The 25991-nt window shown below is 44.9% G+C and overlaps 1 protein-coding gene across 1 annotated transcript in view; it reads right to left on the bottom strand.

The window, feature by feature from the left end:
• ZFYVE26 (zinc finger FYVE-type containing 26) overlaps window positions 1-25991 on the bottom strand; it is a 74076-nt gene that overhangs the window by 39226 nt on the left and 8859 nt on the right. The window contains exons 5-21 of the mRNA XM_008060068.2: window positions 25114-25636; window positions 24349-24479; window positions 23595-23759; window positions 23344-23432; window positions 21429-21592; window positions 19187-19390; window positions 15982-16590; window positions 15628-15714; window positions 12142-12210; window positions 11575-11726; window positions 8813-9014; window positions 7342-7605; window positions 5069-5188; window positions 4812-4976; window positions 3531-3749; window positions 2575-2677; window positions 694-1439 (exon numbers count right to left, since the gene is read on the bottom strand). Coding sequence (XP_008058259.1) covers window positions 694-1439; window positions 2575-2677; window positions 3531-3749; window positions 4812-4976; window positions 5069-5188; window positions 7342-7605; window positions 8813-9014; window positions 11575-11726; window positions 12142-12210; window positions 15628-15714; window positions 15982-16590; window positions 19187-19390; window positions 21429-21592; window positions 23344-23432; window positions 23595-23759; window positions 24349-24479; window positions 25114-25636 — 4012 coding nt within the window. The remainder of the gene's footprint in view (window positions 1-693; window positions 1440-2574; window positions 2678-3530; window positions 3750-4811; window positions 4977-5068; window positions 5189-7341; window positions 7606-8812; window positions 9015-11574; window positions 11727-12141; window positions 12211-15627; window positions 15715-15981; window positions 16591-19186; window positions 19391-21428; window positions 21593-23343; window positions 23433-23594; window positions 23760-24348; window positions 24480-25113; window positions 25637-25991) is intronic.

Consider the following 25991-nt stretch of genomic DNA (forward strand, 5'->3'; position numbering starts at 1 on the left):
ATTAGGTTTCTCTACCTTCCCAAGGATAGATATTTTTCCTTTCTGAAGGGCAGTCAAGCCTCCTGCCCAAAAGTCACCCCTTACAGTACACCAGTGCTTTTTCTCCCTAATGGAGTGTTGTAGCTCATTGGCTTTCTACTCTGGTGACCATCAACATTTCCTGGTGAGGGGTTGTCAGATAGACCCACAACCTGCTTTTATAATAAAGTTTTATTAGAACACAGCCATGTTCATTCCTTCAGGTATTGACTATGGCTGCTTTCATGCTGTAATGGCAGAGCTGAGTAGTTATGGTGAGACCATATGGCCTATAAAGTTTTTTACAGAAAAAGTTCGCCGAACTTTGTTTTAAAGAGAACACTTGCCTGAACCCCATCTGGCCTTTGAGGGAGGGGCTCAGATATTTGTAGTTTATAGAATTTAACAATGTTGTGATATGAACAATTGAGAATACTGATTATTAAGTAAGAGTGCCTATCCTAAAGCCAGACAGACTTGGGTTCTTAGTTCTGCTTCACTATTTCCCTCTCTGGGCAAATTTCCTATTCTCTCTGAGCTCAGTCTCCTCTCAATAACATGAGATTATGATGGGACTATTCCCTAGAGTTAGTGTGAGGATTAAATGTAATGAGACACTGTGTGAACGCTACATATTACCACTAGGGGAAGAGGGAGGCATGGCTTTCTGCTCACCACATGCCGCAGCGCAGCTCAGGATTGCATCCTTGATGCTACTCAGATCGTCCACATCCCGCCCGAACACTTCAGTGATTTGAAGGGCTCGGGACCAATTTTTGGCCACGAGGGATTCCTTGAAAGCCTCAGTCAGCACATTCAGGGCAGTCGGAGAATGTAGACCCAGGAGGACAGTAGAAAGGCTGGCCTGACCACAGAGACTGGCTGCCAGACTCTGCCCCTGCTGAGTGGACCCTCGCAGGGGCTCCCAGGCAGCCAGGAGGGAGGCCTCAAGCATGGGGCACTGTTCCAGAAGGCGCTCACACTCCCGGGCTACCTGCTCTGTGGTCAGAGGCACCTCTCTGCGGCCGCGGAGTTCCTTCCAGGACAAACTAGGCTTGGGGACCTTTAGCCTTGGGGACGCCCCCAGGCAGGCCATCATGGCCAGGAGCTTTGAGCGGGACTTAAGGAAGGCCAAGGCTGAGGAGGTGAGGGCTGGGGGTGATGGATCCCTCAGGGATGCGTGAGGCTTTCTTTCTAGTGCGGGAGTCTCGGTTGGCTTGCGGGAGCTCAGTGAAGAAAGTGGGAGGTCGTCAAGGCAGTGGGAAGCGTGCAACTGGGCCAGGGTGCCCAGGCTGGTCAGGAGGGCTGACGTCTGTTGGTTCTGCCAGGACGGGCAAAGAGCAAGGGGCTCGCAGCAGCAGTTGACAAGGACCTGTGGCACACTCAGGTTGAGACTCTCTCGGGTCAGAAGGGCAGCCAGCCTTGGGGGGAGAAAACAGAGGGCATGCGGGCTGAATATACAGGCACTGTGACTTAGTCATATAATTTTTTTTTTTTGAGTTGGAGTCTCACTCCGTCGCCCAGACTGGAGTACAGTGGCCGCTCCTGGCCACCGCAGCCTTGACCTGCTGGGCTCCGGCGATCCTCCTGCTTCAGTCTTCCAAGTAGCTGGAACTACAGGTGCGCGCTACCACGCCCGGCATATTTTTTTTTGATTTATTGTAGAGATGAGGTCTCGCCAAGTTGCCCAGTGGGTCTCGAACCCGTGGGCTAGGGCAATCTACTCACCTCAGCCTCCCAAAGCACGGAATTACAGGCTGAGCAGTCCGGTTTAGTCATACAATTTATTCATTCTTACACAAGCACATGGAAACAAAGGCTCTTAATTGTCCACCCCTACCCCCTTTTTAAACACAAAATGAGATCTATTAGACACACTGCTCTGCCTCTTGCTTTTCCACTTAATAAAATGCCTGGGAGACCTGTCCATATCCTGCTACAGAGAGGACCTTCATTATTATTATTATTTTTTTACTGCTACATAGTATTCTATTATGTGGGTGAAACATAACCTAGCTAGCTAGTTTCCAGTTAGGGCATGATGGAGTTTTCTGATCTATTGCTATTACATAGTAGGCTGTAATGAAATGATTCTGCACATACAATACTTATCATATGCATAATAAATCTGCTGGATGAATTTTCCAATGTGAATTGCTAGGTCAAAGTGCATATGAATTTTAACAGATATTGACAAATAGACTTCCCACAGGGGCTGTACCAATTTATATCCTACCAGCGATCTGTGAGAATCTCTGTGAATACTTGTTTTCCTATAGATTAACTCACTATTGTGTTATCAAATTCTGAATTTTTGCTATCCATAAAGTGAAGAGTCATCCATTAATTTCATGCCTGAATATACATGCTAAAGGTGTTGAGAGAGAAAGAAAAACAAGGCATATAGAATTTTAAGATTACTGCAGATTAAGGACAAAGTCTGGAAGAAATCCCCACTCTCTGTGCTGACCATAAGCACAACCCCTCCGAGTCCTTGGCATTCTTGAAGAAGTAATCAGAGAGGCCCATGGCCAACTTGCAGGGAGCGACTCTTACCTGTCTGGGGGAACTTGTCTCTCAAGCAGGAGGTGGGACACCAGTTGGGAAGAGCTCTGTTGCAGCAGAACAAAGGGATTTCCTACCTTGACCTCCACGTGATCTGCGAAGATAAAGAACATGACTTCTGTTTGTACCACTGACTGAAACATTTCAGAGCCCTGTTTTCCAGAATCAATTAAAAACTACAGCGTTGACTAGACATGGTGGCTCACGCCTCTAGTTCCAGTGCTTTGTGAGGCTGAGGCAGGAGAATTGCTTGAGACCAGCAGTTTGAGACCAGCCTGGGCAACACAGTGAGACCCCATTTCTACAAACTTTTTTTAAAAGTAGAGTGTCAAAATGAAGATGCTAAGAGCCCTTCTGGTAATTCATTCCACGTAAAGGGTACTCTCACCATGACCTGGACCACAAGTTTATCCACACCTTACCACTACTCTAAAGGCTTCCAACCCCCAACAAGCTTCAGTGGGCAGGTCTAGAGACAGCTCACTCCTGCCCTCTTCATCCTGAATGAAGTGTATGTATCCTTGCTCTGTGACTCAAGAATCTGGTTCTCCTATCAGACTTGATTCTTCTGCTGGGTCCTCAAATCCACAATGGACCAGAGATATTTCATGCTACTAATTGCACAAAATTTTATTTTTATTTTTAGAGATGGGGTGGTCTCACTATGTTGCCCAAGCTGGTCTCAAACTCCTGGGCTCAAGTGAGCCTTCCACACTTGGGAGTCACTGCACCTGGCCTACATGAAAATTTATCCAGTACTTCCATGTGCTGTATAACTACACAAGCACACAGATGAATATACCAGACAGAGATGGGTAAGAGGAGGAACCTTATAAGCCCAGTGTTCTTGGCAACTGCTATACCTCTTCACCAAGCACCTGTCCTCTTCCTTGGCTGGCACACTCACAGGCCAGTCACAACTCCATTTCCTCTTTCTTGCTACTCACCAGGCTCGGAGCTCAGACTTCGAAGGAGAACTGCAGCCAGAGTGCTGCAGTAGCTGAAGAAGGTGCCCACATAGTCAGTCTGTCTGCCACCTGTGGGGCTCTGTTTGCCCAGGTTCTTCTGGAGGAGCTGAGTCTGGGTGTGCACAGGGTGGGTCTCTGCCTCAGGAGCTTTCTGGGCTGCCTGCTCCACCAGAGAAGAGAGGGGAGGACTCCTGGGCTCTGCAAGGAGCATGACAGGATTAGGGACACAGGCTTTAGTCTGTGTACCCAGCTTTGGGTCCATTTCTGACTCAATATGAGAACTGAGCCTTGTATACACTGCATGGAACATCCAATAGCCTGCACTTATAAGTAAGACAGATATAAAATCTCAAGTTGGGGCTGGGTGAGGTGGCTCACACCTGTAATCCCAACACTTTGGGAGGCTGAGGCAGGAGGTTTGCTTGAGGCCAGGAGTTCAAGACCAGCCTGGGCAACATAGCAAGATCTTTTCTCTACAAAACAACAACAACAAAAGGCCAGGTATGGGGAGCATGCACCTATAGCCCTGCTGAAGTGGGAGGATCCCTTGAGTCCAGGAGTTGGAGGCTGTGGTGAGCCAGGATCATGCCACTGCACTCCAGCTTGGGCGACAGAGTAAGACCCTGACTAAAACAAACAAATAAAAATTCCCTGTAATCCAAGCACTTTCGGAGGCTGAGATAGGGGGGTTGCTCTGAGCCCACGGGTTCGAGAACAGTCTAGGCAACTTGGTAAGACCTCATCTCTACAACAAATCAAAAAATTAGCCAGGCATGGTAGCACACGCCTGTGGTTCCGGCTACACGGAAGGCTGAGGTGGAAGGATCGCCTGAGCCCAGCAGGTCGATGCTGGGGTGGCCATGAGCATGCCATTGCACTCTAGCCCAGGCGATGCAGTGAGACTCCAGGCGATGCTTTGAGCCTGGAGTATAGAAAATTACCCCTGGGGGTAATTTTCACCTTGGTGTCTCTGGGGTGGAATAGCTTTATCTTTTGGGGAATTGATCAATGTTTACTAAGGCTGGCTACATCTCTTATTCGTAATGAGAAAAATGTAGTATCAACTAGTAGGGTGTTCACCATCCTTTCAATTAAGAGGTGGGGACATAGGTGAAATTGTGTGATGAAGTTATGAGATATGCCCTGGCTAAACAATGGGCAGGCAGAGCCCCATGCCTCTGCTCCAAAGTGCTCCCTCACTCTCAGGGGTTTCCTCTGCCCAGTTCTGCCCTTCTTTGTTCCACGTAGACGACCCTGTACCTGGCAGCTCTAGTGCCTCTCTCAGCGACTGAAGGGCCTGATCTAGCTGCTGGGAGAGGGTGGTGTGGCTGGTGACACAGTCCTCCGTCAGGTTGGGCCAGCACGTCTGTAGCAGCTCCGTGATACTGCACCGGGGAGGGCCTCCTCCCTTGTCTTCCATACTCTCTGTGGAAAGCAAGTGAGGAAGACAAAGTGAAGCCTGCCACTCACATAATGTTCCATATCCAGGAGAAAGAAAAGGGGGAAATGCAACTCACCCAGTTTGGTTTGTCCGGCTGACATAAATGGATAGTTGAGAATCTTACTGATTTGCTGAAGAACAGCTGGAAAACCTCGAATGCCATCAGCATTGAGAAGCACATGTTCTAACCTTCGACCTGGAAATGGATGAAGGAAGAAAGAATGCAAAAACAAACAAACAAAAAAATTAAGGCATTTTTCAGAGACTGAGACTCAGTCCTGTATTTACAAGTGAAATTTTATTTTCTCCAATATTAAGGAGGGATATGGCTGTTCCCAAATGGGTGACACCTGGTTTATTCCATACCCCAGCTTCCAGGACCACCTCTGGCAAGATGCCTCTGCTGTCAATAGCAGTGGATTTAGAATCTCCAGCAGTCCTATGGAATTGCTGCCCTAAGCTGATTGGATTTGCCTTGGTACTGCCCTGAGTTGCAAATTTGAGCTGGGACCCTTTCTGTCTTCTTTAATTGTTTTAAGTGATGTCTTGACATTCTGATTACGACTAGAGACAACTTTATGGACAGAGATTATTCTTCATACACCTCCTATACCCCCATATACTTGGGATGATCTGAAGACACAGTAGGTACTAAAAAGATTCATAATTAATTGATATAAAATGGTTTCAGCTATCAACAGCTTGAATAATACCTCCTCTCATTTTAGAATGTATTAGATGGGGGAAGGCACATTGTTAGACAAAAACAGTATTGTGTAAGCCATTGTATTCTTTCTTAGAAGCAATATGTGGACATTAAAGGACATTTTAACAGCAGCTCAGAAGGATTTGGAGCCAGATATAGAAAGGAGTTAACACAGTAGGCCTGACATTGCTATCCTTATAAGGCCTTCTTTCAAGGTTGGTCCTTGGCTGGCGTTTATGGACTTGACTGGTAAACAGTTTCCTACACTGATATAAAACTTTCCCTAAATAATGAGAGTGCCTCACTGGGCCTAAACTATTTCTACAGTATCATGTATGCTGAATGCTGAATACCTGCTTTCTTGTTGGGAGTCCAGAATTTGGTAGGTGTTAGGCAGAGGGTGTCTTTGTCACCATCCCAATAAAAACCTGGGGTCTTGGGTCTGTGGTGAGATTCCCTGTAACAACACTTTGTCAGTGTTGGCACAACCCATTGCTGGAGGAATGAGCATGTCTTGTGTGGCTCCATAGGGAGAGGACTTGTGGAAGATTGTGACTGGTTTCCTTCATACTTTATCCCATGAGCCTTTGTTCTTTGATGATTTTGTTTTGTATCCTTTTGCTGAAATGCATCTTAGCTGTGTGTATGACTATATGCTGAGTCCTGTGAGTTCACTGAACCTGGAGGTGGTCTTGGGGATCCCAGACACAAGGAGCTATTCATACTGTGACCTATTCACAACTCCTCTCTTCATATTACAGAGGCAGAACATGCTCCTTTCTCCCCTGCTGCTCAGTTTTTCCAATGTTTGGTACAGGTATCAAGGCTGGGTGGGAGTGGAGATTTGCCTGATTCTATCTTCATATACCTGATTCCTCTGAGAGTTCTATATACACATTTCTAGGATATCATTAACCTCAAGGTATGACCATCCCTCCGACTGTGATTCATTGATTTTTCCCTCACACCTAGTTTACAAATTCAAGATGGCCCCAAATTCTAGGTTAAATGAGGTTCAATAAGAGGGGGCATGTGTTTTAAAGGCTCATATTCCATCTATATCATTTTAGGATGTCTATTTCTTCCTTGAATTAATCTACCAATTGAAAAAGAGTTTCCCCAAATGACTGCAGATTGCTACAGCTATTAAAAAGGCAAGACTCAACAGACCATATTTATGTTATCAGGTTGAACATGAGGAAATTTAAGAATCCTTTTTCCTTGTCCTCTCTCTTCCAATAACTACTTATTTTCTTTTTTTTAGTTGAGGTCTCACTCTGTCGCCCAGGCTAGAGTGCAATGACATGATCACAGCTCACTGCAGCCTCGACCTCTTGCGCTCAGGTGACCCTTCTGCCTCAGCCTCCCAAGTAACTGGGACTACAGGCATATGCCACTATGCTCAGCTTATATTTTGATTTTTTTTGTGGAGACAAGGTCTTGCTATGTTGCTCAGGCTGGTATCAAACTCCTGTACCCAGGTAATCCTCCTGCCTCAGTCTCCCAAAGTGCCGGGACTATAGGTATGAGCCACAATGCCCAGCCCCAATAACTACCTTCTTCTTGCACAATTTATTAAATCACTCAGAAAGCCCATCTCCTCCTTTGAGAATTAAGGGATATGGCTAAAGATGCACACTTACCCCGGCTCTCAAGGCTGCTGTTCAGACGCCGCTCGGCTGTCTCCAAGAGCTGCTTGCAGGTTTTCCAGAGTTGGCAATGACAGCAAGCTAGGTCAAATGCAGCCATGGCGGGGGGACTGAGGTCTTCCAGAACCTCTCTCAGGGGGGCAGTAGGCTCCACCAGAGAAGTGCTTATCCAGAAGTCCTCCTGGAGCGTGGAGATGGGGTCTCCAGAGGTGCTGAGCAGCTTGTCGGTCACATCAGAGATGGAATAAAATACCATTCCTGGACAGCCAGCATGGAGTAAAAAATGAGGGGTTAAAATGATTCTAACTACTACTTTTATTAGTTTTTAAAGACATTTGAGGTTCACCTGCACAGGATACCCTCAATGTGTATTGGCACTATTGTTACAGCCCACTCTGTAACAATGGCAAGAAGAGGACAAACTAGAGAAACTCAGAATGGTCCAGACAAGAGAGAACTTCTTCCAGATAGGACCTGAGAGGAACTTGAGGAAGGATGATGTGGAGTTGTGTGTGCTAATCAGAAAAGACTGCTAAAACACATTGCTAAAAACCCACTCTTAATGTCATAAGAGTACGTGAACATTAAAAACAAGAAGGATGTGTCGGTAGTCTTGTGAATGGGCTTAGAGCATTTCTGGGAGAAGACATAAGAAGCAACATGTGGTGGTAACTTGATATATAGAGCCTAGCCCAGTAAGAGATGTGAAAACACGGGACAAGATCTATCTCCAAGAAATAATGAAAGGATGAGGTTTTTTGCAGTGCTCCCAAGGTCAAGGATTGAGACCTGTGAGTCCCAATCCTGTAAATGTTAATACACAACTTCTTCACTTTAAGGAATAGTAAAATAATATTTTTTATCCCTGAATAATTACATAGGAAGGAAATAAACTCCTAACCATTTCCTGAAGTTTTCCCAAGGTGAGAAGATTGCTTGAGCCCAGGAGTTCAAGACCAGACCAGGCAACAAAGCGAGACCTCATCTCTACAAAAAATTAGAACATTAGCCAGGCACAGTGATGTGTGCCTGCAGTCCTAGCTACTTGGAAGAATGAGGTGGGAGAATCACCTGAGCCTAAGAGGTTGAGGCTGCAGTGAGTCATGACTGCCACTGCACTCTAGACTGGACGACAGAGCAAGACCCTGACTCAAACACATAAAATACACACACACACACACACACACACACACACACACACACACACACACACGATGGAAACAGCATTCATGATCCCCAGTTTAAGTCATGTAGGACAAGGTTAAAGGAGATGGATGACATGTGAATGTCATGGTCAGGGAGGTTGGGTGCAGCTGGAAAATGACTCAATGTGTCAAGATTGTTGTTTTTCAAGGCAGGTGTACTGCTTTGGATTTCTGCCTAGGATTTGGGTGCTTTCTCCCCTTTCTCCACTCCCCCATCCCCCAGCCACCTCATCACCAGTGGTGGCAGAAGGAAGCCTGACCTGCTGCTGCAGCGCTGCCAATGGCCTGCAGGGTTGAGCGGCCGCTACCAGTTCTCCGAATGGTGTTGCTGCCCCCATCTGGGTTCTGGTTTTCAATCTTGTGCTCTACTTGGGCCAGCTCCTGGATCACCTCCTGGTAGCGCTCCACAAACATCAGTTCCCCTGAGCTGGGTGAGGATTTCAGGTTGAACATGAACACCACCTGTCATGGGAGAAAAAGGAATGTGGGGCCGTGGTGGGCCCACTGGGCTGGGGAATGTCTAGAGAAGGGAGATCTTGCCAACCTTTAGACTATGGCCCTAAGATGTCTGCTTTGTAGGGTCAGAAGTACACTGAAGTCAGAGGGGGAGATCAGATAGAAAAATAACTCATAAAATTCAGTAAGAAAGCCACCAAAGCCTCAGGAGAAAATAAGCAAAAGATATGGACAGTTTCAGAGGAAATATATATGACTCATACAAAAAAAAATGAGACTGTGTTTTCCCTTACCAGTCATCCAAGAATTTAAGTAATAATATAATTTTGCACCTATTACAATAACAAAGTGTAAAAAATCCACAGGGGTGGTATTAACAGCTGTCACAACTTTTTTGAAAAGCACTTTGGCAATCTATAAAGGCTAAAAGTGTTTTATCTTTTGACCTAGTAATTTTTATAAGAAACTTTAAGAAAATAATTCAAAAGGCTTAATGCCTAAAGATTGGCACTATATTGGCACTATTTATTACCATGCTTACAGTTTAAAAATATAATCTAAATGTTGAGAAATAGGGAAATGGCTAAATATAGTTACTTGACCAGATTATTGTGAGGTCACTAAAATCAAAATTATAAGGGAAATGCTTGTATCATAATGTAAAAAATGCATGATGTAAAGTTTTAGATTCAAAATGACTTCAGCTATATAAAAGCCATATATATCTTGGAAAAATATTAGTAAAAAAAATCTCTAATATTGGTTGTCCTACACAATAGAGTTAAAAAAATTTAATTTTCTTGCTAATACTTTCTGATTTTTTTTATACTTTGCACAACTTACTCTGTATCCAGGTTAAAAAAAAGGGGGTGAGGGGGCACTGAGTGCAGTGGCTCACGCCTATAATCCCAGCACTCTGAGAAATTGAGGTGTGAGGACTTGAGCCCAGAAGTTGGAGACCAGCCTGGGCAACTACTTGGTAGGACTCCAACTCTACTCAGGAGGCTGAGGTGGAAGGATCACCTGAGCCTAGGTCGAGGCTGTAGTGAGATGTGATCATGCCACTGTAGCACTCCAGCCTGGCAAGAGTGAAACCCTGACTAAAAAAAAAAAAAAGAAAGAAAGAAAAAAGAAAAAAGGATCAAGGCTCAAAGAAATGATGAGAAGTAGGGAACACTTAGGGGTAAAGGGTCAGGGTCACAGGACTCCTAGCCATCTTCCTCTAGATTTGGGTATAAGAAAGGGTGAGGAGGGCCCTATCTGTCCCCAAGGTCCATAAAAATATTCATATTAGTAAAGTATAAGATCTAAAATGATCAGAGGAAGTTAAGCAAAAATTATCCTAGCATCTAGATTACTCCTAGATTTATTCCTCAACAAATGTACTCACATGAAAGAAAAATTCTCATCTACATGATAAAATTATCATAAATATACCAAGAGCATTTTTAAAATTAGAAGAGTAGTATTTTATACTATTAATTTTAAGCAACAGTACATGATATTTATATTTCTCACAGCTGGTACATACTTCTCCTAACATGAGGTGGAAAGCAGGTGTTATATTTAACGTGGATTTTCAAAGGAGGATATTGAAGCCCAGAGGGGTTCAGAGTCTTTCTGATTATGATGCCATACTATTTTCCCTACACAACACAAGTACTCTAGTTTGCTAGCTACCTATAAAGCTTGTATATTGAACTGGCATTCAATTTATAGTTGAAAATTGTGTACATCCCTTCCGGGAATATATCTGGAAGAGCTCAAATCACTCTATAAAAAAGATTCCTGCACACGCATGTTTATTGCAGCATTATTCACAACAGCAAAAACATGGAACCAACTGTGCTGCCCATTGAAAGTGGACTGGATAAAAAAGAAAAAAGGATATTATGCAGTCATAAAAACAAAATTATGAACTTTGAAGCAACTTGGATGGAATTAGAGTCTATAATACTTAGTAATTTACCATAAAAACAAATATCTGAGCACTACATGTACTCACTCATTAGCAGACCCTGAACATTTATCATAATACTATAAGAATGGGATTGGCAGTAGTGGGATACTGTGGGGGAGGGGGGAAGGGGGTGGCATATAACATTAATAAGTGTATCAAGCTTTACCTGTACGATGGTCACTTATGTACCTAATCCTGAATTATACCCCATATCTTTAAAATAAAAAATAAAGTAATAAAGTCTTCTAAAAAAAAAAAAGTTGTGTACATCATGGTTTTTAACTATATAAAAACATGTATGTGTTCAGAGATGGAGTACAGGAAAGAAGCAGAAATTTCACTGTTTCAGAGCAGTGGGATTGTGACCGAGTATTTTCTTTTGCCTTGTTCAAATACTGTTTATGTTAAGAACACATAATTTAATGTCTCTAAAGCTGCAGTGCTGAGGACTGAGCCTGGACATATGGAAACTCCCTCCTGCTCCTCCTGCTCGATGTGGACCCCAAGTATTCTGGGTGGTTCCGGCTGCACATGCATCTTCTTTACCTGCAGTCCAGTGGGCTATGGCCAGTCAGGGGCTGACTTAGCATTCTAGGCTCCCCTCACCTGATGGGCTTCTGCAAAGTTTCCACGGAGGATGCAGGATGCCAGCAGTGACTCAGGTGGGGAGAACATCATGGGGATGAGTGAACTTTGAGGTTGGGGCTGCAAATGGCCATCCAGCTCATTCCGCCCAGACACAGCGCTCAGACTTCCTTCTGTTGGGACACAGGAACATGGGGGAGCCAGGGAGGTGATAGAACTCGAGGGAGTATTATACTGCTGCATCTCCCACCAAATTTTTCTCTCCTCAAAGTCCTTCTCTAAGGGTCTGTAAACGGGTCTTAGTTTGTGCTCAAATGAAGAGTAAACTACGTATTGTCTTTTAGTGCAAGATGTTAGTACCAACTACCTTCTTCGGGTATTCCTCTCTATTTCTCTCTGTTGATGGGTCACTCTATTGAGAATGAAACAGCCCTTTGCCTCTTCCCAGCTGAAATTTATCTGGCCATCTGTCAATCTTCTTGAACACAGGCATGGATTGCTCAGTCCCGGTTTCTACACCATAGTGCATGAAAACTCTACATCAGGGCAAAGCTGCTTGAAGTTGGCAGCTGGTTGGAATTTGCATACCTGAAGTACTTGTGCTCAGTTCACTACTTGTACTCTCCAGGGATGGGTTAGAATTTCTGTCCCGGCCATCTATTAGGAAGAAGAGAGAAAAATCAATCATCGTCTCCTTTCTGTGTAGGAACTGTGAAGTTGGCTTGAGAGGCAAGATCTGGGTAGTTAGAGTGCGAGGACACTAAGACCACCATACAACAGCTGCTGTTATTTCTACAGCAAAATGTAAGCTCCTACAGACAAAAGGCAAAGGATGGGTTTAATATGGCCCCAGAGTTCACTCGGGTAGTAGTAGCCTATACCAGTGGTTCCCAACCTGTGGGCCTCAGAGCCCAGGAGCTTTCAAGTTACTTTGAGGGGCCAGTGACCACTACCTGCTCACTAAGCACTGGTAATGTTCTGAAAAAAATAAGCAAATGGCTATTATGATCGAGAAGTAGTAGGGTGCAAAGAAGGGCCACAACATTTTCTGACATAGAAAAAGGTGTCCTCATACTCGAAAGGTAAAGAACCAAAGTATAAGTTCTGGCCAGTCAAAGCCTGCAATATGGAGAGCCCTGGAGGAAAAGCTTCTTCTCAACATCAGCTTTCTGGAAGTAATGGGGCTTTTGAATGGAGGCTCCCATTCCTTAGAATGGTCATTCAAGGGCTGTATCAGTCCCATGCAAGGGAATCCCCTTGATTCATTGTATGGGCTGCCCTTTACAAGGAGCTGTAGGCAGGAGATGATGGGCTGTGCATTCTTGGTCTGGATGGGTCAAGTGGATGCAAACTCTGCCTCTGACCCAAACCAATGAACTCAGTAGCTTCAGGGCCTTCGCCACTTGGCTTTAAAGGCCTCTCTCGTGGCTTCCCCCACCCTGCCTGGAATGTTCACCTTTCTTTCTGCCACTTAGCTAGAGCCTACTCATTCTTTGGAGTTTGGTTCAAGAGTCAGTTCCTTTGTGAAATCTGTGGCCCTGAGTTTTGCAAGCCAGGCTCTGTCCCTTCTAAGAGATTTCTTCCATTTTCAGGCACAGTCTCAGGTGAGTTTAAGCTTTTCATGTATACTATCCAAGCAGGTACATTACAAATTCTCTGAAGGCAAAGGCCTGGTTTATGTCTCATTCACCTCCCTCAAGATACCTAGTATTGTTTAGCACACAGGAAACTGTCATGGATTCTGTGTTAGTTATTTAAAAGATTAGCATTGAAAGTCATAATGAAATTTTGATGAACTAAAAATGCAATATTCCTGTATAATGTGCCTGTATTGAACTCCTCCAAAAAAACCCCAAAAAACCAAAACCAAAAAACCTAAATAGGATCAAATGACAAAATAGAGAAAAAATTATAGCACACAATGACAAAATATTTTCCTTAATGTATATAAAGAGATTTCAGTTGGGCTAATGCCTGTAATCCCAGCACTTTGGGAGGCAGGGGCAAGAAGATGGCCTGAGCCCAGGGTTTGAGACCAGCCTGTGCAACTTGGCGAGACCCCATCTCTACAATAAATCAAAAATTAGCTGGGCATGCCTGTGGTTCCGGTTACTTGGAAGGTGGAGGAGCCCAGCAGATCAAGGCTGCAGTGGCTGTGAGTGTGTCCCTGCACTCTAGACTGGGCGACAGAGTGAGACTCCAACTCAAAGAAAAAAAGAAAAAAGAGCTTTCTCTATTTCAAAAAGAAAGATAACCCAATAGAAAAGAAGACCTTACATATGATTAGGTAGTTCACAGGACTATATAAATGGTCAATAAATATATTAAAAGACATTCAGTACAAAAAATTAATATTAAAGCAATGATGCACATTATATTAGTTATATTGATGAAAATTAAAAAAAATCAAATACTACTTGCTGATGAGTGTATGTACAAATAGGCAATGATGTACAGCTTGTAGGAACAGAAATCATAGGGGGGTGGGGGATGGGAAGAGGTTGGTGAATGAATACAAAATAATAGCTTGATAGAAGGCAATCCACTCACTTCAGCCTCCCAAAGCGCAGGATTATAGGCTGAGCCACTGAGCCTGGCTTATTGTATATGCTGGTAAATATGGTTAACTATCATCTATTGTATATTCTCTTTTTTTTTTTTGAGTCGGAGTCTCACTCTGTCGCCCAGACTGGAGTGCAGTGGCCGCTCCTGGCCACCGCAGCCTCGACCTGCTGGGCTCCGGCGATCCTTCCGCCTCAGCCTTCCAAGTAGCTGGAACTACAGGCGCGCGCTACCATGCCCGGCTAATTTTTGATTTATTGTAGAGATGAGGTCTCGCCAAGTTGTCCAGGCGGGTCTCGAACCCGCGGGCTCAGGCAATCCACTCACTTCAGCCTCCCAAAGCACGGGATTACAGGCTGAGCCACCGAGCCTGGCTTATTGTATATTCTCAAAAACCTAAAAGAGAGGTTTCTGAATGTTCACATCACAAATAAATTATAAATGGTTGAGGTGACAGATATGCTAATTACCCTGATTTGATCATTATACATTAAATACACATGTTGAAATATCACCCTTGCAGGGTGTAGTTGCTCATGCCCGTAATCCCAGCACTTTGAGAGACTGAGGCAGGAGGATTGCATGAGCCCAGGAGTTCGAGACCAGCCTGGGCAATACAATGAGACCCTGTCTCTACACCAAATAAATAAAAAATTAACCGGTCATGGTGGCACACGCCTATAGTCCCAGCTACTTGGGAGGCTGAAGTAAGAGAATTGTCTGAGACCAGGAGGTCCAGGCTGTGGTGAACTGTGAGGATGCCACTGCCCTTCAGCCTGGGTGACAGAGTGAGACCTTGACTCAAAAAAAGAAAAAAAAAAAAAAAAAAAAAATATATATATATATATATATAATTATATGCCAATGAAAAATAAAAGGAAAAAAATAATAAGACCTACTTCATAGTATATTGTGAGGATTAAATAAGTTAGCAAATATAACTCCAAGAGCAGCATCTGTCATACAATGAGCACTTAATAAATCTTAACTCTTACAGAAAAATTGAAAAAGAAATTCAAATTCGTTCATCATCTTTAGGCAATTGGGTCATCTCTGTCTATATTTTACGTGTATATACCTTTGATCTAGCAATTCTACTCCTAGGAGCTTATCCTATGCACAGACATTTGGATAAGATTGTTTATTGTAGCATTGTTTATAATAGTAAAAAATGGGAAATAACTTAAATGTCCCTGAACAAATTATATATGACAATGGGATACTAAGCAATCTTTAAAATGATAAGTGAAACAAGGTCTCAATTTATAGTATGATGCATCTGTACATATAAGAGGATATATATGTTTGTATTGCATGGATAATTTCTGGAAGGATGGAAGAGAAACTCTTAACAAGGATTACATTGGGGTAGCGGGACTAGGATAATCTTATAGCATTTTTATTGGTTTGCTTTGGCCATGTGCTTTTTCCTAAAGAATGTTAGGCATGTGGCAATACCCCACTTGCCTGGTGCATGGGAATGAGGCACAGGGAGAGAGTTCTTCAGGTTACCCGCCCGGCTCCTTCTTGTCCGATGGCCCCGGTGGAGACTGGGGTGCCGTGTGGCAACAGGCCGGTGTCTTCGGGAAGGCTGCTCCTCTGAAATAGCAAACCCAATGGGACACAGAGAGTGATTCACTTTGATCTGACCTACCTCTTGGGGTGACAGGTCGGGGAAGATCAGTACTGGGTTTTGAGACATGGAGCTCTCATCCAGTATTCTGACATTGGCTGCTCTGGTGATCTGTCCTGAGTTGTGGTGTGACTCCCATGTATAGCTCTTGCCCTCCTTCCTGGGATTGTTCTCCCTTCCCACCTGCTGGACCCACTGCTTGTGTTCCCTCCTCTCACCTGACAGGGTCTCACCTGAGTCCTGGTTGCTGGTCACCACCTTGTATCTCCACTGTGCCTCAGAGAGAACCTTGGAGAACCGGTGTAGGCGGCTCTGCAGTCTGTCTCTGCTTCCTGAGCAGCTCTGGTCTTCTTGCTTTGGCTTCTCAGGGGGGTCGTGGCTGCTGAGCTCATCCAGCTGCTCTTGGAGAAGCCCAAGGAAGGCCCCTATTGCAAATTCATCAGCCAGAAATCCACTGATACCACCAGTAAAGTGCTTTAGGTCCAAAAAGCTGTGCCCATGAGGCCCTGGGTAACTGTCTTTTGGTTCTGCCTTCAGACAGCTTGGCGCTGTATAAGCAGGGCTCCTGGGGGCTCCCAGGGAGCCCTGCTCTGACTTCCTCTCAGGCTGTACTATGTGCTGAGGGCTCTCTGCTGGGGAACTCAAGCCCAAGGGGCCCTTCCCCTCAATGTCATCATCCTCAGCATAGTCCTCAGGCAGGTGAGGCTCTGGGTGAAGGTCCGCAGAGGTGATGAGAAGCAATGAGAAGATGTTTTCTAGAAGTTCCAGGCACAAAGAGTCGGGAACACTGCACAGATACTGTCGACACCTGGCCAGGTAAGTTGAGAAGAGATCTGCAGCACCTACAAAAGCATGTATCAAAGAAGATGCCAGAGAAAGAGAAGAAAAGAAAGAATGCAAACACTTCAACATTACTTGTCAGTCAAACATTCTCCCAACTTTAGTTCATTTATTTAGTTTTTAATATCTAAGGAAAGTGAATTTACAGTCAGAAGAATAAGAGAGCTACTCAGCATGATTCTTCATGAGTTGCAGAAAGATTTTGCTACTTTAGCTAAGAGTACAACTTACTGACAGTCATTAATTTGTTTCTGTTTTCAAAATATCATATTTTTCCTCATCCCTCATAAGTACTTCATGTTTCAGTTCCAGGAGTGAAGGCAGCATGCAGACTCCTTACTCCTTAATTCTACTTTCACTTATTCTTTTTTTTTTTATTGAGTTGGAATCTTACTCTGTCACCCAGGCTGGAGTGCAGTGGCACACTCATGGCTACCACAGCTTTGACCTGCTGGGCTCAGGTGATCCTTCTGCCTCAGCCTTCCAAGTAGCTGGAACTACAGGTGTGTGCCACCACGTCCAGCTAATTTTTCTTGATATATTGTAGAGATGAGGTCTCTCCAAGTTGCCCGGGCTGGTTTCGAACCTCTGGGCTCAGGCAGTCCTCTAGCATCCGCCTCCCAAAGTGTTGGGATTACAGGCGTGAGACACTGCACCCAGCTCACTTATTCCTAGGCTTCCTAGATCTCTTAAGAAGTATTTGGCTGGGTATGGTGGCTCACTCCGTAATCACAACACTTTGGAAAGCTGAGGTGGAAGGTCTGCTTGAGCCCAGGGGTTTGAGACCAGCCTGGGCTACACAGTGAGACCTTGTCTCTATAAAAAAATTAAAAAATTAGCTGGGCACACACCTGTAGTCCCAGCTACTTGAGAGGCTGACGCGGAAGGATCACTTGAGCCAAGGAAGTGGAGGCTGCAGTGAGCTATGATTGTGCTACTGCATTCCAGCCTGGGTGACAGAGCAAGACCCTGTCTCAAAAAAAAAAAAAGAAATATTCAATAGTCAAAAAATGAACAGGTTCAGAGGTGAAGGTCTATTCCAAAGCTAGAAGAGAGAGGTAACTGACCACTATCCACAGAAGGCATATTAAAGAATTATAAGTAATTAAGAAAAATGAGAGGATAGGGTATTAGGTTGTAGGCTGTAGGTTGTAACCCGTGAAATTGACTTAGAAGGCTGTATTTAAAAAATGAAATAGAAAATAAAAATAACCAGGAGTGTACTCCATTTGGAAGGATAAGTGTTATTTCTTAACACTTGGTTTCAGGCTGGGCTTGGTGGCTCAGCCTGTCATCCCGGCACTTTGGGAGGCTGAGGCGAGTAGACTGCCTGAGCCTGTGGGTTTGAGACCAGCCCGGGCAACTTGATGAGACCTTGTCTCTACAATAAATGAAAAATTAGCCGGGCATACCAGTGTATGTCAGTAGTTCTGGCTACTTGGAAGGCTGAGGTGGAAGGATCGCTGGAGCTCAGTGGGTTGACATTGGGATGGCCGTGAGTGTGCCACTGCACTCCAGCTTGGGCAACAGAGTGAGACTCTGACTCAAAAACAAAAACAACAACAACGACGACGACAATGACAACAAAACCCCCCAAAAACTTGATCACAGCTGGGTGTGGTAACTTACGCTTGTAACCCAAGTACTTTGAGAAGCTGAAGCAGGAGGACTGCTTGAGCCCAGGAGTTTGAGACCAGCCTAGGTAACATAGCGAGACCTCATCTCTACAAAAAATAAAAAAACGTGGTACATATACATGATGGAATACTACGCAGTCATAAAAAAGAACAAAATCATGAATTTTGCAGTAACCTGGATGGAACTTGAGTCTATAATACTGAGTGACCTCTCACAGAAACAAAGATCCGAGTATCACATGTTCTCACTCATATAATGGACCTTGAACATCCAATGTAATACTATAAGAAAATGACTGACAGTACTGGGAAACTATGGGGGGGAGAGGGGGATGGGATTAACAGTAGCGAGTATCTGTCTGGGGAAGGGGAAACACCTCTTATCAACAGGGTGCCTGAATGAAACGTAATTGTATACCTAACCCTTAACTGTACCCCACAAAACCATAATAAAAAATATTGATTTAATAAAAAAAAAAAAATAAAATAAAATAAAAAATAAGCTGGGTGTGGTGGTATGCATCTGTAGTCCTAGCTACTTGGGAGGCTGAGGCAGAGGAATTGCCGGAGTCCAGGAGGTAAAGGAGTGAGACATGACTCAAAAATGCAAACAAACAAAAAACACTTAGTTTCAGTTTATATACCACATATGTATACATATACATATGTAAACACACAGATTATATACCTAGTACAAACTAGAGTGGGATGTGAACTGCAACTCTCACCACAGATTGTTTAGAAAACCACACTAGGTGATCAGACTCCACTAAAATGCAGGCAGTCATTTGCTTTCTCCCTTTGAATCACACAGGATGATAAATGGATGAGACTATTCTGGGCATTATAAAATCAAGGTCATCCCCCCATCCCAGCCTGGTGGAAGAAGGTAACCACACGAAGCAACTCAATGGGATCGGTTGTTACTAGTGTGTGCAAGGGCTGGAGAGGAGCACTGTACCTGGGGAGGTGACAGAGTCATTTGCTGGCTCCGCAGCTGAGGCTGGGTCTTCAGAGGGGCTATCCTTGCAGTGCGGGCACTGGGAGTGCCGGTGTGAGTTCACACAGAGGGCGTAGATGGCATACTTCATGGCACAGAAGGCCTGGTAGAGTATCAGGTTCTGATACCGGTTCAGGTGCTCAGGGACTAGAGCGTCAAACAAATCTGGAATAGAGAGAAACAGGCAGAACTCCAGAGTTCATTCTTTCAGGTAGGGACTGCAAGGATGGGTAGTGAAACAAGGACATGCTGCTCTTGTATGTCCACTTGTCGGCCCCTCTGGTCAGTATCAACTTTTAGTCCCCTCCGTTTCCTTTTCGCTACTGACCTCCTTTCCTCATATCCCATGACCCCTTCCTGGCATTATTGCCCAGCGCCAGAACTTGCAAGCACCGGAGAGCAAGGGCGACCTTAATTTTGCACCTTAAATGTCTCTCTTGCCTAAACCTAGTCCCAGGTCTACTACTGTCTCTCTTTTGCTTTTTCCAAGCTCCAGTTCTATGTATGTTCCAGTGGGTCACCAGGGATCAGATTTAAAATACTGTACTACTTTGGAAGGTTTCTGTACATGTATGTAGAAGCCAAAGTTCTCATTCCTTTAGGAAATCTCTTAAACAAATTGCCTATCTTTCCAGAAAAAAATACTGATTTTCCAATTGGTAGTACTCTTGAAAAGTAAATCAAAGCAATATCCAGGCTGGGAAACATCTCCTGCCATATGAGAAAGTTTGAGTCTCTCAAAGGCAAGTGCCTCAGTCCTGTGTAACTGGTTGTGACTACACACAATAATACGATTTTTTTTTTAGTCAGGATCTCATTCTTTTGACCAGGCTGGAGTACAGTGGCGTAATCGCAGCTACTGAACTCCTGGGCTCAGGCGATCCTTCCACCTCAGCTTTCCAAGTAGCTAGGACTACAGGTATTCACCACCATGCCTTCTTAGCTTTTTGATTTATTGTAGAGGTGAAGTCTTGCCAAGTTGCCCAGGCTGATCTTGAACTTCTGAGCTCAGGCAATCCCCTCAACTTTGCCTACCAAAGTGCTGGGATTATAGGCATAAGCCACTGTGCCTGGCCATAATAATATGATTTTTGAGAGCAAAAAGAAATATTTGTTCTTTCACAACATATACATGTAGAAACATACTTTGTACCCCACAAATATATACAATTATTATTTGTCAATTAAAATTAAGATAAAATTGAGCCTGGCATGGTGGTCTATGCCTATAGTTCCAGCTACCGGGGATGCTGAAATGGGAGGATCACTTGAGCAGACTGGCCTGGGCAAAAATCAAAACAATAACAAAAAAAAACATGGCGAAAATTCAACCAGTGGGGCAGAGTGGAGGATAAGATGAAACTTAAAAATAAGAAGGAGCTTCTTAATAGGGTCATAAATTTAAGCACAGATCTAAGGTTAGAACAAAGCTTTGCTACTGTGTCAGGCAAATCTTTCTTTTAAACCTCTTGATCTGTTTGATGGAGGATGAAGCAGACAGGGGGAGGGAAGGAAGGCACAAAATGTGCTTTCAGCAGTGACTTACCAGGAATTTGCATGAACACTGACAATGCCAATGCCATGTATTCAGAGCACAGTTCCCAATTCTGTTTCATTGGAATGAGGGTGTCCAAGTGATTCCTGAGATGGTTCCACAAGGACAAGGAATGTGGGGCGGTGCTCAGGGGATTCCTTACATCTCATTAAGAAAGGGGAAGAGGCTGGGCCTGGTGGCTCAGCCTGTAATCCCAGCACTTTGGGAGGCCAAGGTGAATGGATTGCCTGAGCCTGTGGGTTTGAGACCTGCCCGGGCAACTTGGTGAGACCTCGTCTCTACAATAAATCAAAAATTAGCCGGGCGTGGTGGCGCGCGCCTGTAGTTCCAGCTACTTGGAAGGCAGAGGTGGAAGGATCGCCAGAGCCTAGTAGACTGGGGCTGCAGTGGCCAGGAGTGTGCCACTGCACTCCAGTTTGGACGACAGAGTGAGACTCCAACTCAAAAAAAAAAAAAAAAAAGGGGAAGAATGTCCCTATACCCCACAGTCTGATTAGGATAATCAGTGATAACTTAAGGGACGCTTGCTGGACCACTCTCTTGATAGATATCAAAAAATCACATCCAGATCAATCTCATGCTGCAACAAACACGTGCAAGACTGTCCTAAGAGGAAATCCTGGCCAAGTCATTTCATCGCCAACTCACCACGCTCTTGCTGCAGGTCCTTGGCCGGCATCTTCTGTAAGAGCTTGAGAACATCTTCCTCCCTGAGGGCTGGAAGGTTTGTAAGGTGATGGAGAGTGTAGAGCACTGAGTGGCTGTCTCCACCATGTAAATGACACAAGAGATCTCGCTTTGGTATGGGGTTGCTGAAAAGGAAATTTGGGACAATGGAAGGAAGGTGGTTGTATTGTTGCTACTGATATTATTATTATTATTATTATTATTTTGAGTCGAGGTCTCACTCTTACCCAGGCTGGAGTACAGTGGCATGATCAAAGCTCACCACAGCCTCAACATCCTGGGCTCAGGCGATGCTACCACCTCAACCTCTCAAGTAGCTGGGACTACAGGCGAGCATCACCATGCTCAGCTAGTTTGTTGATTTTATGTTGTTTAGTCTGGTCTCAAACTCCTGGGATCAAGCAATCCTCCTGTGTTGGCTTCCCAAAGTGCTGGGATTACAGGCGTGAGCCACTATGCCTGACCTGTATTATTTCCCTGAAGAAAGACCAGTCTCCCTTCCCTCTTGCTCCTTCGCTCTGGCCCTTGACTCTACAGATTTCACTTCCCTACACACTAACTTTTGTTGGTCTGGGACAGAACATAACACTGACCCTCAAAGAAGTACATCCATCAAGACAGCACTGCTTGTCTAGAAGGGACCTAGAAAGGGCCTTTCTGGTTAGTGGGATCTAGAAATGGCCTGTAGATTGAATCTCCCAATTTCTAATCTCTTTCCAACTTCAAACTGATACAAACTTCATTGGTTTTACTTTGAGTAAGGGCCCCTCACCACTTCTCCCTCTGACCCTCTACTTCAGGAATTGCTGCTGAGGTGGGTGAAGACCACCTAGCCTGGCACAGTTCAATCAATATTCTTGTTTTTTTCTGACAGGGTCTCACTCTCTTGCCTAGGCTGGAGTGTAGTGGTGTGATCCCAGTTCACTGTATAATCAACCTCTTGGGCTCAAGCAATCCTCCTGCCTCAGCCTCCTGAGTAGCTGGGACCTACTCAGCCTGAGTAGCGGTACACCAACATGCCCAGCTAATTTTTAAATTTTTTTTGTAGAGGTTAGGTTTTACTATGTTGTCCAGGGTTGTTACATACTCTTGGGCTCAAGCAATCCCTTCGCCAAGGCCCCCCAAAGTACTGGGTTTATAGGCGTGAGCCACTGTGCCTGTCTAGCGCTTGTTCAATGAAAATGTAACCCAGGATAATAAATGAAAAAGAACATGGATGTCATTTACCAGCTGTGTGACTATGGGCAAGTTATTTATCACCTCTGAACTTGCCCCACTTTTAAAGTAGGGTTATATTGGTATCTACCTCAGGGGTAAGATTGGGTGAATAGGGAGGGTGGGACATAGGGGTCATGCGTTTTTGGTAAAATACTGCTGAACACTCAGCACAGTGGACATTTGTGCCCGTAAATCACTCATTATGAAATGGGTAAAAATGTTGAAAGAGTCTCCAAAAAAATTCACTGAAGCCGAAGGCAGCCTCTTACAACATTAGCTGGTACACTGATGCCGATGAGTTTCTAGAACACTTGCCTAGTGGAGGAATCCTATACTACAAGGGGCCCACCCTCCCTCCCAAAATTCCATTTTTTGGGAGGTCACCCTTTGTAGAGTAGGTGCTCAGGAAATGTAACCTACTGTTCTTTTTGTGATAATCATTTTGAAATTATCCTCTATTTATGACCTGATTGTCATGGAGAAAATAATCATTACCTATGTTTCTTTTCTGGTTTACTAGCTAGAACACTTATCAGTGAGTGGTCAACACTGACAACTAATAACATTTACATGGACAATGTCTTGAAATGGCCACTTGCATGAAGCACAGGGTCAGGTATGTTCAGTGATGGAAAGGGACAGACTGCATGGGCCATACCTGCTCTGCTGTGTGCACCACTCCAGGACCTCCAGGTGAGCCCACAACCCCTCACAGGCATCCCTGAGAAGCTCGTCACAGCCTGGATCCTATGTTGATATGGGAGAAGAAAGAGATGCTGGCTAAGGCATCTGGGGTTGGAGATTGAGCCCAACTTTAGGACTGTGCATTCTGCCTAAGCCCGAAGCCCCATGGCATTCACTTCTAGAGCTGCATTAACTTCTGGAGCTGCTCGGAGTATAGTGAGTTACCTGGATCCTGTGTAGTGTCTGGAGCAGCCTCTTGGCTGACTCTAGGCTCTGGCAGTGTGTCCAGCCCAGGAGCACGAGCAGGCGACTGAGAGGCCTAAATTCTCTATCCAGCAGGGAGCCGAGACTTGGGAAGTCTTCTTCTTTCAACAGTGTTAGTGCTGTTACCTGTAAGCCAAAGAAGGTTGTAATAGGCAGTTGTGTGGGCAAGAAAGAATGGGTTCCAGTTTACGTTCACTAGGAAAAGAAGCTTTTTAGTATGGCAGGGAGATTTCTGACAATAACAGAAGTGGCCAGTTGTATAAAATAAGTGTTTTTGAAAACCCTCAACAGTAAGCTTCTTGAAGGCAGAGACTAACTTCTGTCGTAACCCTGACTCCTAGTACATGGCACACAGGATGACATTAATAAATATCTGACGAATTAAACTGAAGATCAGTTGCAATCTGGAAGGAAAAGGTTAGAGTCAGCTAGGCAAGGTATCGCTGCCACTGTCTTTTCTTTCTCACATCCTCTAGAAAGGGTATATACATTCAATGCTTTAGTCTCTGCCAAAGGACCAACAGAGAGTGACTGCAACTATAAGGATGAATGGTTTTGATTCTCAGTGCCTCCTTTCCCCTGGGACCATGGGATGGATAGAAACAAATGACCTGCCATGAGCTAGACATGTGTATGGGAAAGAAACGAGGAATGAAAAAGCCTTGGGAGACTCCCTGAATCCTTCTGTCATGGGCAACTATGAAGCTGGACTTACCAGGATCTGCTCAAGAAAGTGCTTGTTGCTGTTCAGGCAGTAGAAATAGGCCACTTTCCATGCCTGGGTTGGGTCAGGATTGGAGAACAGGGCTAGCATTGCCCGCTCGGGATCTAGATGATCCGGTGAGACTGAACATCAAAATAGAGAGGGTTATCAGAAACCAAGAGCTTTTCTTTCCTCAGCTAGAGCCCATGTGAAACAACCAGCTGATGTGAGAGTGCTCTTCTAAAAAGTTAAATCAGTTTTTTTTTTTTTTGAGTCGGGGGTTCCCCAGGTTAGAGTATAGTGACATGATCACAGCTCACCACAGCCTCAACCTCCTGGGCTCAGGTGATCCTGCACCTGGCAAATTTTTTTATTTTTGTAGAGATGAAATCTCTTTGTGTTGCCCAGACTGGTCTCAAACTCCTGTACTCAAGTGGTCCTCTCGCCTTGGCCTCCCAAAGTGCTGGGATTATAGGTGTGAGCCACCATGCCCAGCTTTAAGCCAGTTTTCTACACTTTATCTTAAAGAGTCTGTACTTCTTTCAATAGCTTCTGAAAAGCTCATTCCTGCTATTGCTATTATTTTACTTTTTTCCCCATCACCTCCATCTTATACTAGGAAATCTGTACTTTTACAAAAGAGCACCTTCACCATTTTGCTCAGCCTGTCCTATTAGATGCTGAGCAACACAGAAGGCACCCCATCTGAGGGACTTCATAGAGGCTGGGTGTACTGAAATTACCAAAACACCAGGAGAGGCAGCAAAGGGAACGCACCTTTTCCTGAGGTCATGACTCTCAGTGGCTTTTCTGTGACCTTCTCTGCATAGGTGTGGCCGTAGAGGGACACCAGGCCCCGCCCAGCCTTGTGCAGCAGGCAGCCGAGCAGCCGCTCCTCCTGCAGAGGACTCCCCTCGGTCCTGCAGGTTTGCAGCAGCTCCTCACACAGGAGCTGCAACTCCTCCCCAAGCGGCTCTGCAGGGCAACGCAGGGTCCGCAGGGCTGCATAGATGGCATCCACGACCCCAGGGGATCCTGACTCAGGGCCCTGTAGAGTTTGCAGTGCCTTCCGAATGAGGTCCACCAGCGCGTTCTGCAGAGGCCAGTGACAGAGGGTGGTGCTGTCATCCTCCACAAGCAGGAGCTCCAACAGGGCCTGTGCTGGTTCGGGAGACTGCCTCAGAAGCTCCCAGAGTAGAGAGGCAGCCTCGGGGCTGAGCCTCGGGGTCCAGCTCTCCCTCCTCTGAGCTCCATCAGGTACAGGGCCTACTGCGCCTTGTGCTAAGGTCTCATACAGCTCCTAAATAGAGGATGAAGAGAGGAGTGGGTGATGGGCATGTCTAAAACATTATCACTTGTGTGCCTTGATGTTTGCCTCTTTTTCAGCATCTGTCTATCTATCTATCTATCTATCTATCATCTATCTATCTCTATCGTAATAGCAAACACTTCTGCAGAAGTTTTATGTGCCAGACATTGTTCTAGGCCCTTTACACAGAAAAATCAAATTAATTCTTACAATACCCTTAAGAGGAAGACATCGCTATTACCCTGTTTTACAAATGAGAAGACTGAGGTTAAGAGAGATGAACTCAGTTGCCCAGGGCCTTTGTGCTAGTCCCACCACACTGTCTCCAAAATGTGTACCAGTCATC

The sequence above is a fragment of the Carlito syrichta genome, unplaced genomic scaffold, assembly GCF_000164805.1.
Source record: "Carlito syrichta isolate Samal-C Ts95f unplaced genomic scaffold, Tarsius_syrichta-2.0.1 Scaffold304507, whole genome shotgun sequence".
Lineage (NCBI taxonomy): Eukaryota > Metazoa > Chordata > Mammalia > Primates > Tarsiidae > Carlito > Carlito syrichta.